The sequence below is a fragment of the Lepisma saccharinum genome, chromosome 1, assembly GCF_977018435.1.
Source record: "Lepisma saccharinum chromosome 1, izLepSacc3.1, whole genome shotgun sequence".
NCBI classification, from domain to species: Eukaryota; Metazoa; Arthropoda; class Insecta; order Zygentoma; family Lepismatidae; genus Lepisma; species Lepisma saccharinum.
Genome location: NC_139229.1, coordinates 36,030,362 through 36,043,853, shown reverse-complemented (window position 1 = coordinate 36,043,853; position 13,492 = coordinate 36,030,362). Strand labels below are relative to the sequence as shown.

Sequence of the window (13,492 nt, the reverse complement as noted above, 5' to 3'; positions counted from 1 at the left end):
TTGATTTTTTTTTTACAATTCTTTCCTTTGTTGGTGGTAAAATCTTTCCTCAGTTGAATAAAATTACAGTAAATCTGAACACTAGAAATCATATGTATTTATAATATGCAAAGTTAGTTCCAGTGTTCTTGGCTTATAATGACCACAGCAATGTGTGTGTTTCGAGATTTCATGTATTTTTGAACATTCGACACTAACAAAAAAAAAAGTTCTCATTTATTCTTCATGGTAATAATTCCATATCTACTGTGTCACCATTTTTTGTTTAGATTTGAAACTTCTCAAAGGGAAAATGAAAAGCACTATAATATTTCAAACAGTATTCTTTAGTTTTTTATATTATTAAAGCCATGATTCTCCCCCCCCTCTTTTTCATTATTCTTTCTGTACATTAGGGTGGATTGAATATTGTACTTTTGAAGTTTATCAAAATTGAAAACAATTTAGTGCATGAAAGTTGTGTTTAAATGCATGCATATTTGGTTCATACTATGTTAAGTGGTGGGCTATAAGCATAAAAATATTCCAAACTATTTGTCATTTGCCTTTCTACAATTATGGACCAGTTTTTTGAATGTCCAGTTAATCTTTCTGTTAACTATCTGCCAGTTGGAGCCACTCTTAACCAGCACTGGGTTTTGCGATGTGAAAGTAAGCAGCAGTTAAATAATCTTCACTTTGCACTTCAAAATAGTGTGTTGGCAATGAAGCACAGAAATATAGAGAATCGATCTGTGTGCCATCTCTAAGCATAGTTTCAAACTGCATCGATTGCCACACAAACTACAAGTGCTGCTCTTGAAAGCCCATTTTTGAATTGGAAATGATTGAAACAATGACTGCACATCCATTTGTATGAGTAGGAAATAAATTTAACAAAAGTAAGCATTACAGATTTGGCTTTCTTTTAATAAGCCAATCCCATATATGTAAAATGCTGTTATGGACCACAAGGTACATTCTTATCGAAAAAGTGTGAAGAACTCGAAAGTCAAAACTAACAATTCCTATTTATAATTCAAACTCATGATGTAATACAATGCGCTCGCAAGCACGTGCCTCTAAACACTGAACCAAATCACAGCTCAAAGATTGGAGCGTCTGGTAAACCGGATATCCCTCATCACAAAGTCTCCAACATGATGTCGTCAAGCTAATTCTAGCAACCAGGCTGCTTAATTTCCCTGTTTACATGTAAGCTCTGCCAAACAAAACGAGACTTCTTCTATACCAATTGAATTTTTTAATGACGTGATTTCCATCGAAACCAAATATTGAGTTAAACGGATTATAAAAATTTCAACTTAATTTGTGTTTTATCATTTGAGAAATCTCTGCATGAAGTTTTCATTGTACAGCTCTTCACTTCACATGTTTCTGAATAGAAACAACCCAGATTTCACCATGGGGAGTTGGCTGTCTATTGAGTTCCACCCACTCTGAACCCAACCATTTGGCACAAGTTAAATTTCTAGTGTCCGATGTAGCAATAAAGTCTGTTGTTACCTTTCCCAATTTCCTTCAAACCTTTTTGTGATGAAACCAACTTGATTTGCTGCGCAACTGTTTTCGATCCACCCTAAAACACACATTTCACTACTGTCTGTAATGTTTTCCATGCATATTGCATATTCAATCCTCCACCTCAACTTTTGTCAAATCCAACATGTTACGTGCATGAACTTGGGTTTGCTTAATGAATAATGCATAGGTGTGTTTCTTCCAGTTTTCATTAGTTCGTTATTCACCTTCACTATGAATAGTCTGAACATGCATGATGCGTGCAAAACCCTGGGACTATGATTGTAGTGGACCTTTGAAGTTAATAGGTTTCATCTAAGCAATATGGTACAGAAGTGTGATTGTGTAATAACTGATGGTGTTCTCTGTGGATGAGTGCGACTTTCGATTCTGGATTTGTCTATACAGTGCCAGGTGAAGAATGAAGATGAAGATTGGCGCAAAATAGCATGGTTCTTTAGCCAGGATTACCACAGATGTGTGAATGTCCGGAGAAAGGGAGTGAAGGGGGAGGTTTCACTTACATATGGCTGATATGTAAGCTGTTGCAACATTTTTGCACAGTAGTGTTGGATTGGGGTCGAGGGTGGATGTTTGCTACTCAAAAGCAGTTATTGGTGGTGTTATGGATGTTATTCTGGATGACAACAGTGAAATATAGGTTTTGTGTGGAAGAATGAGAGCTTTCTCTTAATCTCTCCCCTCCATATTTTTTTCCCCCTTTCTTCCTCTCTTACTGCATCTTCGACTTTCTGTTTTTCTTCTCTCTCCATCTCCTGAAGGTGACACACATTCCTTCCTCCCACTTGAAACACCATCTTGCCTAGGGTGACCATACAGTCCCATTTCAGAGGTGTGTCCCAGTCATCCCAACAATATTATTTAAAAAAGAGATTCCACTATTTTTGCCATTTTATAAAATGTAAATGTTCCATTGCAGTCGAGAATATTCGAGCAGACACTGATGCAAACTCAAAAGACAAGTTCTGGAGAGTTTTGTGAACGGTTAGTGAAAAATAAAGTTGTTTTCAAGAAGATTGGTTTCTGATAAATACTTCTGACACTCCTCGACTTGAGCGTAGGACTAACATCAAAGGTTGATCAGAAGGGATCAGAAACACTATGAAAGTTATACCGAGATTATAATAATTAATACCAAATAATCTACCAATAGGAGATCATATTTCATTTATTGTTTTTGGTTTATTATTTATGTAATCCTTACTTTAATAAATAGTAACAACAATTAGGCCTAATCTCTTTTCTGCCAGACCACTCTGCAATTCGCACACATTGTGATAATCCTGGCTAGAAGACCATGTTATTTTGTGACACTTCAACTTTGATCCTCACCTGGTAACCTTACAGGGCCAACTCTTACCTCTGTGTGGAGCATCTTTTCTCTATGCTTGGCGATGCAGGCCACTGCCATGAAAATATAAACGTTTCCAGTGTATGGTGAGTGTCCAATTTCCATTTAATTTAAAATCCATGCCATAATTTCTTAACCTGTGTTTAGTTCTTGTTTTGTGTAGAATGGGCACAACACATGACCTAAGGCAAGGTTAATCATGCAAAAACCTACAACATCTACGTTGTACAGCTTTGTCATTCAAGGTGATTCTTATGATGGGATGTGTAACAAGATGAATTTTTCAAATTTTTAGGCTATTTTTTTATGGTAAAAATAATTATAGCATTAGTTTGAGAATATTTGTTGCAGAAAATTGTTATAAAGACAAGCCAGTATTGAAACTTAAATGTTAATACTATTTATACTCTATTGAAAAGTATAGAATAATTAGTATAATTTGAGAAGTACGTGGCACATGATATAGACATGTGCTAATCATAATGATTGCCACATGTTCATACATGCTGTTACAAATCTTATAATATGAGAAGTCATTTCATGGAAGAGAAGTTCATGTTGGACATTGTCATTAATAGCAAGACAAATTTCAAAGGTGATAGGAGGAGGAATTGGTTTAGTTCGCTGAAAAAGCGAAAGGGTAATTCAAGGATAAGCATATTGTCTCTTCAGTACATTAGCCACTGATAATATTGTAGACAAGTATGACAGAACAGTAATGAATATACATTGTTCATGGTGGATGCAGTAAACGCGGTTGTAGTATTACATATGTGAAGTTTCTTGGTGTTTGCACATTGCGAATTTGGATTTCCGATTAATTTTGACATGCTAACACCAAACTTCACGGTTGTAATATGCATTCTGTTTATCATTTCTTTACTGGAGGTGTTTCAAACGAAGTCCAAGTGCAGTCAATTTTTTTTGTATTCCTGAAAAAAATCACTTAAAATCCATGTTTCATTCACAGTGCCAATAATTTAAGGAAATCACAGTCTTTCCTGATCACGTACAAATACTTCAGGGCTCATTTGAAAGGTGGTAGGAATTCCAAAAGAAATTAATGGTGGATTTACTCAATGTTGCTTATTTCAGTTCGGTGAACAGGGACAAGGAAGATGCAGGAATTAAAGTATGGAAAAACTAGAACATGAAAGTTGAAAATGGCTGTGTTGGGATGGAACAGTTGGAATCTCATTTCAAACTGAAAAAAAAGGTGAGGTCCTTGACAATAACTGGTTATTTAAAGTTCCATAATGTTTTAATAAGTATTCCCAGTGACATGAAAAAGAAAAGTCTGGAAATCTTGTAAAAATCTTCCAAAATCTGCAGAATCAGGGAAATCAAATGCTTTTAATGCTTCCCGAGCTTTGTGGTTGTACAGCCAACAGTAAAGATAATAACATGCAAATTGTCCATCACTATTTTCATTATTTCTTATTTACACAGTCTAGCCATAAATACTGTAAGTTGAATATGGTTTCAGATTTTAAAATTTTCTTTTAGTATGTTACACTTACATATATTGCACACAAATAGCACCAATCAGTTTTCAAAATGCTCACTTTTTGCCCTCATGCAGGCTCGAAGTGTCTGTGGCCATGGATCTATTGCAGCATGGATAGTCACGATGGGAAAGTCCGCACCTGCTGCCATCAAGGAGTGCTTTAAAGTTTCAATTATAAGGTGCATCTTCTTGCAGACAGTTCCCTCTAGCACTGGCTACAGTTTGCAGTCCTGGGATTTTGGTCAGGGCTGCAGAAGGCCAATCGGCAGTGGAGGTGACATCAGGTATGTTGGCCTCCATCCATCGTTGTGTCATCCTCACCACATGAGCTTGGGTAGAATCTTTCTGGCAGTTCCAGGCTTCATTGTGAAATATTGTTTGTTTCAACAGCATCACAAGAGTGCCCAGGACACTTTCCACATACACTTTTGCATGGTTTTTTAAGCCCTTTTCACCAAAATGAGGCCTAGTGAAACTTTCAAACCATCAAACCATGACAAGAGGACTGGTGGCATCTCTGAACTTTGGGAACTCTCTCATGAACTTCTCAAGAGCTTGATTCATTTTGGCAGTTAAGACTTTCTTCTGTGGTGAACACTTTCTCCTCAGTGAAGAGGATCCTGCGATGCCCATTGTCTGCGTACCACTGCAGGAGCCATCTCGATTTCACTTACCTCTGCTTCTTTAGGTGTGGCATCAGTAAATGTCCAGTACTCCATCTGTAAGCTCCAAGTCCAAGGTTTCCATTAAGCACCGTGGACATTGCTGTGAATTGTTCAGCTTCCGTACCATTATCACTTGCTTCCGGATAGGATTTCGGCAGACTTGAGCCACCACTGCTTCAACAGCCACAGCTGTTCATAGTGTGACGTCGACCAACTCTTGGGTGGTCTTTCAGGCTACCAGTCTCAGTGAATCTCTGGATTCTGCGATACACAAACCTTTTGCCGATCTTCAGGGTTTTTAGGGGCTGGAAAATCTCTGGTGACTTTCCAACCATATGCAGAGCAATTACGGCTACTCTGTTTTCATAATCACCCTGCTGCATGCTAAGCACAAGATACACGCTTACTCTTTCACAGTTGAACACACAATGGTCAGGAGTGAGCTTGAGCATGAGTCTGACCACCAGATGTACAGTCCAAACCAAAAGTTTATAACAGTATTTATGGCCAGACTATGTACATCCTGTACTGTTTTAAGGAATGAAATTATGTTGATTCGATGCAGATATTGCCCTCTACTTATTAATTATTATTTTTTATTTCAATTCCTTATCACCACATTGTGTAAAACAGACTGAATGAAAATGGTGATGGACAATTTACCTTCTGTTTCTTTTGCTCTTGAATGTACATATCTTGTGTAAAAATATGTCTATATTTTTTGTTATTTTTAACAATGCTTAATGAACTTCATTCACTTAATTAGGAAAGCGAAGACTTGACATTTATAAGTTGTCTCACTGTATAGGCTTAAAACTTGGACAAGGCATAGACATTACATATCCTCATTGTCACTATTAACTCGAGAGGTAGACAAGCAAAGTAAATTAACAAAAAAAAATAATCATAGGTAGACAAAAGTTCATTCAAAATTAACAGCTCTATTTCATTAGTTTCCTAACCAAATCATTCAGATTTTTGCTGTGTTGATGACATGAGGAATAATTATAATATTATGACCACTTTCTTTATCGAAAACATTTTTTTCAAAGAAAACTTGTTTATTCAGGCACCTGATGTTACTAGAGTATACTAGATGTGAGTTAAAGTACTGGAGTATAACTATTCTGTCCATCTTTTTTGAAGGTGAGAGTTTTTATGTTTTTCAAAACAGAAATATTAGTAGTCCGACCATGTTTCTGAAAATTTTTAACTAATGTCGAAGCTCAGTTCTCGTGGTGGAGATGTAGAAAGCAGCATTTTTTCACTAAAAAAATATATGTGCATAATAATAATACAGATGAAAGAAAGAAGGCATTTACTGGAAGCAAATAAGATGCTGACTTCGAAAATAAGTTTTGTATAGCAATATGAAGAAACGTGCATATATGGAAATTAATACCCTCTGCAGTTAAGACATTTTAGTCTGTCCCACCGAGTGTCATGTGGACTCCACAGCCTGTGCCGCACATTGCTGGGCATGTCTACTCCATAAATGCTGAAATTCATGCAGGAATGAATAACTGCAAGAATGTTAGCATGAATGAATACAGGAGTGCATTCCTGCACTCATGATTGAATTAATGCATGCATGAATGAATGTAGGAATGAGTGAGTGAATGTGAAAATGGTCTCTGTGTGGGGATGAGCATGTTCATTCCATAAGTGCTCAAGTCATGATGGCAAACTGAAAAGTGTGATACAGACATAGACAAAATATGAAGTGACAAATTTGAAAGGTCCCATTTGATGAAGAGGCCTTTGTGCTCACCTCTGGCATCCGAGAGACCTCACACAGAGGTGACATCAGCATTCCTTTTGGATATGTTCAGTTAAGAATATATGGACCATCCCCTTTATAGCCCTGATATTGCACATGGTGACTTGTACTTGTTCCCAGCTTGAAAAGAAAGCTGTCTGGACTAAGTTACACCTGCAATCATGACTCAAGATATGGAACGTGCCATGGGCACCGAGTTTTATGCAAACAGCTTACAATCTATGTGAAAAAGTAGAATAGGTGTTCATCTTTCTACAGATAACGCATTTGCTTTCTTGTAAAAAGATCCTGTGAATAAAAGACTTGTGAAACTTATTTTCGGAATGTCCCCCTATTCCACTGAAAACTTTGATAATTGATATTTGTCAATTCACATTTCGTGTCTAGTGATGGCTGTTCATTAGGAAAACAATCGGAAAGTTCTGTCAAGCACTATATTTCACTTTTCTGAGTAGATTATTATTTTTTTGTGGATGTAGAGCCACATTTCAGGAATGTACAGTTAAAGTGAACTACCTTAGAATATTTTTATTTGTATCAATGAGTGCACATTGGAAGAAACTGAGGTTTAAATTTTTGACATGAAAATTCTCCTTCCCCAGATACTGTTCAGCACGTGCATAAGAAACAGGACCATTTGGGGATGATACAGTGAGTTTAAACACAGCCTTCCAGATTATCTGTGGGAATAACGCCCAGCAACAGTGGAGAACAAGGAAATGGTGGCACAGATGCAGAAACTAGTGCCGGAGGATTGTGGACAGACTCTTGGATTCTATTGCACAAGGTATGGAAGCATATTTTTTTTCATAATAATCTTAAAATGAGGAAGATTTTCAATACACTGAGTGACAGACCCACTTCTTGACAGTGAGAGTTGTCAAATCTGAACTTCCTATGTTTGCCTCATTCATGAAATTCCCATTATCTCTGCGATTAGAAAAAAGTTGCAGAAAATCAATGTAAAATAAAACAAATGAATCAATTTCATTACCTGTGGAAGAAAACCTCCATGAAATATATTTTTTGGGGATCAACATGATATGCGACATATGACACCCCTGTTAAAAATGCATGACAGTGGCTTGTGATTACATCAGTCTGAAAATGATGTCAAAGTTTCACCTATCTGTGATCAGCGAAACATACTGTAACTAAAAATCTGCCCAGCTGTCATGTATATTAAAATACCAGTTACTTTATTCACAATAAGCTGATAACTCTTTCACAAAGTTGAAATATGAAACAGTGTGACTACTGGGCAGTTCCATGAAAAGTCAACCTGATAGGCAAAATACAAAAGAATGTGTATGGGTAAGGAGAATGCACAGATTGAAGCACTGATACCCATATTTCATGATATCAGTAATATGCAGTCTGTTGTCAGTATTTCTGCCAGTAGCAAGATTGCAAAACAATATGGCTTCCAGTGCCCTATGCCTACATACAGGGTGTTTCCGGGCTGATGATACAAACTTTCAGGTATGATGGAGAAGGGCACATGTATCAATTTGAGATAAGGAACCCTGGTCCGGAAACGACTTAGTCCAAAGTTATAAGCGAAAATTGGTGTATGAAGATGTAATACTTTTATTACCTGCACAAATTTCACAAGCTGCTACATTCACAACAGTTGTTCAAAGTGGCGTCCCCCAGCTTCGTTGCAGGCATGACATCTGTCATTGCATGACATCATCGCACAAAGTTCTGGTGTACCCTTTGGAACAACCCCGGGGTCGTTCGAAGAATATCACAGGCAGTGAGAATTCTTGCCAGGAGATCCTTTTCAGTCTTTACAGGTGTTTCGTACACAAGACTTTTCACATGACCCCACAAGAAGAAATCAAGTGGGGTCAGATCAGGTGACCGAGCTGGCCTTTCATTTTTTTTGTGAACCCCCCCCCAATCAATTTCACCTATCATCATCATCATTCATACTCATCATTGAGCTTACACATTCTTGTGACATAAATCTCACCATTCAGTTGCTTCATCAATTATCGTGATGCACTTTGTGAAATTTATTATTAGTTTCTTAACTACGAGGGTCACTATTTATATTTTGAGCCTTGGCAACACTGATTGAAGTTAGGTGCGATTTGACGTTTGCACGGAATCGTCTGGCATTATTGACCATAACGTACTTCAAATGTTTTGTCAATAGCTTCATTTGTGTTGTTTATGTTGCCTTGGAGATTGCGCGACAACAATAAAATGGAATTAACTCGTGAACATTTTCGTGCAATGATTTTTTACGATTTTCGACATGGATTATCAAGACAAGAGTGCATCGATCAACTTACTTCCACATTTGGCGATGAAGCCCCATCCTTTGCCACTGTGAAACGCTGGTATAACGAATTTAATCGTGGCCGCCATTCGCTCACCGACGAGATTCGCGAAGGTCGTCCAAAATCAGTTGTTGTTCAAGAAAACATTGATGCTGTGCAAAACCTAATACTGCAAGATCGTCATGTGACATACTGTGAGATTGAGGCAACCATAGGCATTAGTTCCACCAGCATATATAAAATATTACATGATGATCATTTAGCTGTGAGAAAGGTATGTTCTCGTTGGATCCCACACAATTTGACAAAAACTCAAAAAGACGCTCGCGTCAATTGGTGCAAACAAATGCTCAATAAATACAATCGTGGTGCTTCAAAAGACGTATATAAGATTGTAACAGGTGATGAATCATGGATATATGCATATGAGCCGGAACGTAAACAGCAGTAGACTGTATGGGTGTTTTAAGGTGAACCCAATCCAACAAAAGTTGTTCGCGCTCGAAGCACATCGAAACAAATGGTTGCCTGTTTTTTCGGGAAAACTGGTCATGTGGCAACTGTGCCTTTAGAGGAACGTAGAACGGTCAACTCTGAATGGTACACAACAATTTGTTTGTTTTCTGTATTTGACCGAAGACCTCTGGCAAACAAACAAACGTCGTTGGATCATTCTTCATCAAGACAATGCCAGCTGTCACACATCTCATCTAACAACCGACTTTATGAACAGTCAAAAAATCGAATTGATGGGTCATCTGCCGTACAGTCCTGATTTGGCACCCAATGACTTCTTCTTGTTCCCGAATGTCAAGAATAAATTGCGTGGACAACGATTTTCGTCGGCGGAAGACGCCGTTGATGAGTTCAAAAACCATATTATGGAGGTGTCTCAAGAAGATTGGAAAAACTGCTTTGACAAATGGTTCGAACGAATGCAAAAGTGTATTGACCATAAAGGAGAATACTTCGAAAAACAATAAAGCAGTTTTCAATGCCAAATTCCTGTTTTTTCATTGTTAGGCTCAAAATATAAATAGTGACCCTCGTATTAACACGTTACAAAGTTCCTCGTACTGTATTTTAGAGTTCCACAGCTATAGTAAATCTCAATTCTTTGACAACCAAGTATAAAATGCACATTAAATTTAGTGAATTTGTTTAGTATTAAAAGAGAAATTGACATGAAAGGAAAGTTAATATAAAAATTTCAGTAGGGGATGTAATCTAATTTATAGGAGGCAATAAATGTAGATCATTAACATTATCTTGCCATTCCAGTCATATATTTTAAAAATTTGTACAACCATTAAATCTAGAAGTTTACTGTTCCTGTGTGTATACTGCACCCATTCTAAGAACTAAGTGATGTAAACAAATGGACATGAGGTATTCTATTGGCTAATTATGATATCAGCTGTTCACAGAGATTGCATAGGCAGAATATAGTGCATATCAATAAATTACTATAGTAAATATATCTATGGATAGGCCTATTTTAGATATAAACCACTAGGAAATCTGTTACTTTTTATAAGTCACGTGGTTTTGTTTAAATTATCTTTATTTTTGCTGTGGACGAAAAATAGTCTGTTGTAAGGTGAAAAATGGAGCAAAATCTTGCAGGTGCAGGCAGCATTCATCCATTCATTTTATCACTTTATTTTGCAGGAGAAATGAAATCAGAATGAATCCGGCAGGTACTAGGATCGGATTGACCATCAGCTGAAGAATTTGCAGAGAACCAACTGTGGAACGGAATTAATGTAGTGATGTGATCAGAACCATTAGACAGTGTTGCTTACATCGGACTTTTCCTGCCATCATAAGATTCATTCGTATGATGTATGCATATGTAAAACCAGTTATAAAGAAAAATCATGTGATAATCTACTGAATTCAATGTTCTCAAGTTTGCTAATAAAATTTTTCCCTTTTAACTGTGTGTTATTAAAATTTATCATTTTTTTTTTCAGTTGGGGAAGGTTAAAATTAGTCTATCTGCGCGTGTTTACACAACTCAACTCCTGTTTACAATACATACCATTGGCCTTATGGAAGTCCATCTTGATACTCCAACACTCAAGTGTTTCAGTCCCTATAAAAAATCACAGATGTCACCAAGTTCTTTAGCTCCTGAAAAATGTAAAATCGAAGTCTCACTGCATAGATTTGCACTACATATCTGTATCAGTGCTTAACAATCAAAACAACACCCAAGAAACAAATTTGCTTCAGATGGTCACTAACAATATGTGGTCTTTACAAACACTTGAATTTCACCACAGCAAAAACCATGACACCAACCCTGTTACAACAGGCCAAAGAAAACCACAGCATTTAAAACATTAAATCATTTTATGTTCAAAACACAACACATACATGATCTTATGATACATTCCTGCTGAAGGAAAAGTACATAAAAAAATGTAAACACAGCCGGTGTACAGTCAGAGGGCAGTGGGGGAGGGATAAATCAGAACTGTAAGCTTTCTACAAAATATACAAATTAATCCTCCAGGGAACTGCAAATAGATTGGGCAACAAGAATTAAATTTTGCTATCTTTTCTGCAAAATCAATTGCAGGTGTACATAAATAAAGTTCATCCAACATTCTTAGCAATGCACGTCATATGCAGGATTTAGAAGGCATTCTTCATTCTCCCTTTGTTTTGAGCACACTTCATAAATTCATCATCTTATTTACACTACGCAAAATCCAATATGAAACAATTACTATATACATATTTACATACGGACACACACTCTCTCTCACACACAAATATATGTACATATACCACAAAGGAAAGTCCGTTTACAGTCAAACCCCTCCCACTCGTTGTCGTAATAAAACTATGCTGTTGTACACTTTGATGGCTGGCCCCAATTTAAGACCGAGTAGGGTCACGATGTCGTTCTGGTTGAGAAGTAAAAAGGCCTCCCCGTCAATTTGCTGTAAAGAGAAGAGAACATTCTGTTAATTTTAACTTAAGTCGTGTCATACTTAAATAGAATAGAGTGGATGCACAAGTATTACCTAGCAAATTATCCATTACCACATTATTCTCTTGGTTTTATGCAAGAGCTTCAGAAATTGATACAAAATGCCAAACAAGCAACTCACAACTTCTGCATCGGCGTACATAAGAATCCAGGATGCAAGAAAAATTAATTAAAATAGTCATGGACAATTTGCCTAGCAATACTTGTGCATCCTATTGTACAACAGTGTTAAAGTCCAATCTTTATAAGAGTACCATGCCATGGTTAAGGTATGTAGAAATGTTAGTGGAAATGCAGGCTTTACGAGGACTCAAACACAGGATTCTGACATACTGTGCCATTGAGCTACCAAGCCAAAGCTTTGCCTTATTTTTCGCTGTCGCTGTTTTACCTGTGTGGAATCATCTCTGTCAGTGGATAATGCACAATTATTGATGTTACACTGGCTAAAGCAGCTATTCAGAATAGCTTAGGCACAAACATGATTGGTAATTGTAATTCAGTAAAAAAGTTAGTGAAAATTATGGCTCAACCAGTATATGAACCTAGGACCATGGCATTCCATCACCTGCCTTCACCAAAAAATTCCACAACTTAGATCACATGCTTTAACACTCACAATCAAAGACCAAGAATTTTCAGCTCAAATATATTATACTTCATAAATTATAAATACTAACACTAAAGTGCCACTCAGCAAAGGTGTATGAGAAAATATTAGAGAAAAGAATAAGGGAAGTAACAGAGAGAGGAACAGTATGGATTTAGAAGAGGCAGATCAACAGTAAGTCTGATATTCACCATAAGGCAATTACAGGAAAGGTAATAAGAGTATGGAAATGATTTTTTCTGGTATTCCTAGATATAGAAAAAGCATATGATAGCACGGACAGAACAAAGATTTGGAAGGCTCTAAGAGAGAAAGGAGTCTAGGGAGAGATAGTGTGTAGAGTGCAGAGCACATACAAGACCAACCAGAGCTGTGTGAAGACACCAGTGGGAAGAACAGAGTGGTTCAGTATAAGTACAGCACCTTGAATAGGTAATGTGGAAAACAACCTGAAAAACTGGTTCCAGAGGTGGATGACAACATAGATGGCAGTGCGATCAGAATCGCAACTAACTTTCTTATGAAAGTAATGCAGTTTCGTAGATTTGTTTTGAAAGGAGGTAAGTGAATTGATGGTAACAGTTATATTTGTGGAATGATTTGCAGTCATGAAATGGCATTAATTTGGAAAGAAAAGTAAAATAAAATAAATAAGTAGCATGCATAACACAAAAAGAAACATCGCAATGTGATTCCGAATGTCAGGTGTTGGATTGTGTACTAGAGTTTATTTTTCTATGTT

The 13,492-nt window shown here is 36.9% G+C and overlaps 1 protein-coding gene and 1 long non-coding RNA gene across 6 annotated transcripts in view; one reads left to right on the top strand and one right to left on the bottom strand.

Annotated features, from left to right (window-relative positions):
- Positions 1–4,156: 4,156 nt before the first annotated feature.
- Positions 4,157–11,067, top strand: LOC145994628 (uncharacterized). The gene is made up of 3 exons (XR_014442387.1): positions 4,157–4,684; positions 7,448–7,632; positions 10,808–11,067. It is a non-coding gene; the product is annotated as an uncharacterized LOC145994628 (long non-coding RNA).
- A 394-nt stretch (positions 11,068–11,461) lies between these two features.
- The window catches only part of l(3)mbt (lethal (3) malignant brain tumor), a 65,917-nt gene continuing 63,886 nt past the window's right edge, over positions 11,462–13,492 (bottom strand). For all 5 annotated transcript variants that reach the window (XM_083130625.1, XM_083130629.1, XM_083130627.1 and 2 more), the window contains exon 15: positions 11,462–12,090. In XM_083130625.1, coding sequence (XP_082986751.1) covers positions 11,959–12,090 — 132 coding nt within the window. In that variant the 3' untranslated portion in view covers positions 11,462–11,958. The remainder of the gene's footprint in view (positions 12,091–13,492) is intronic.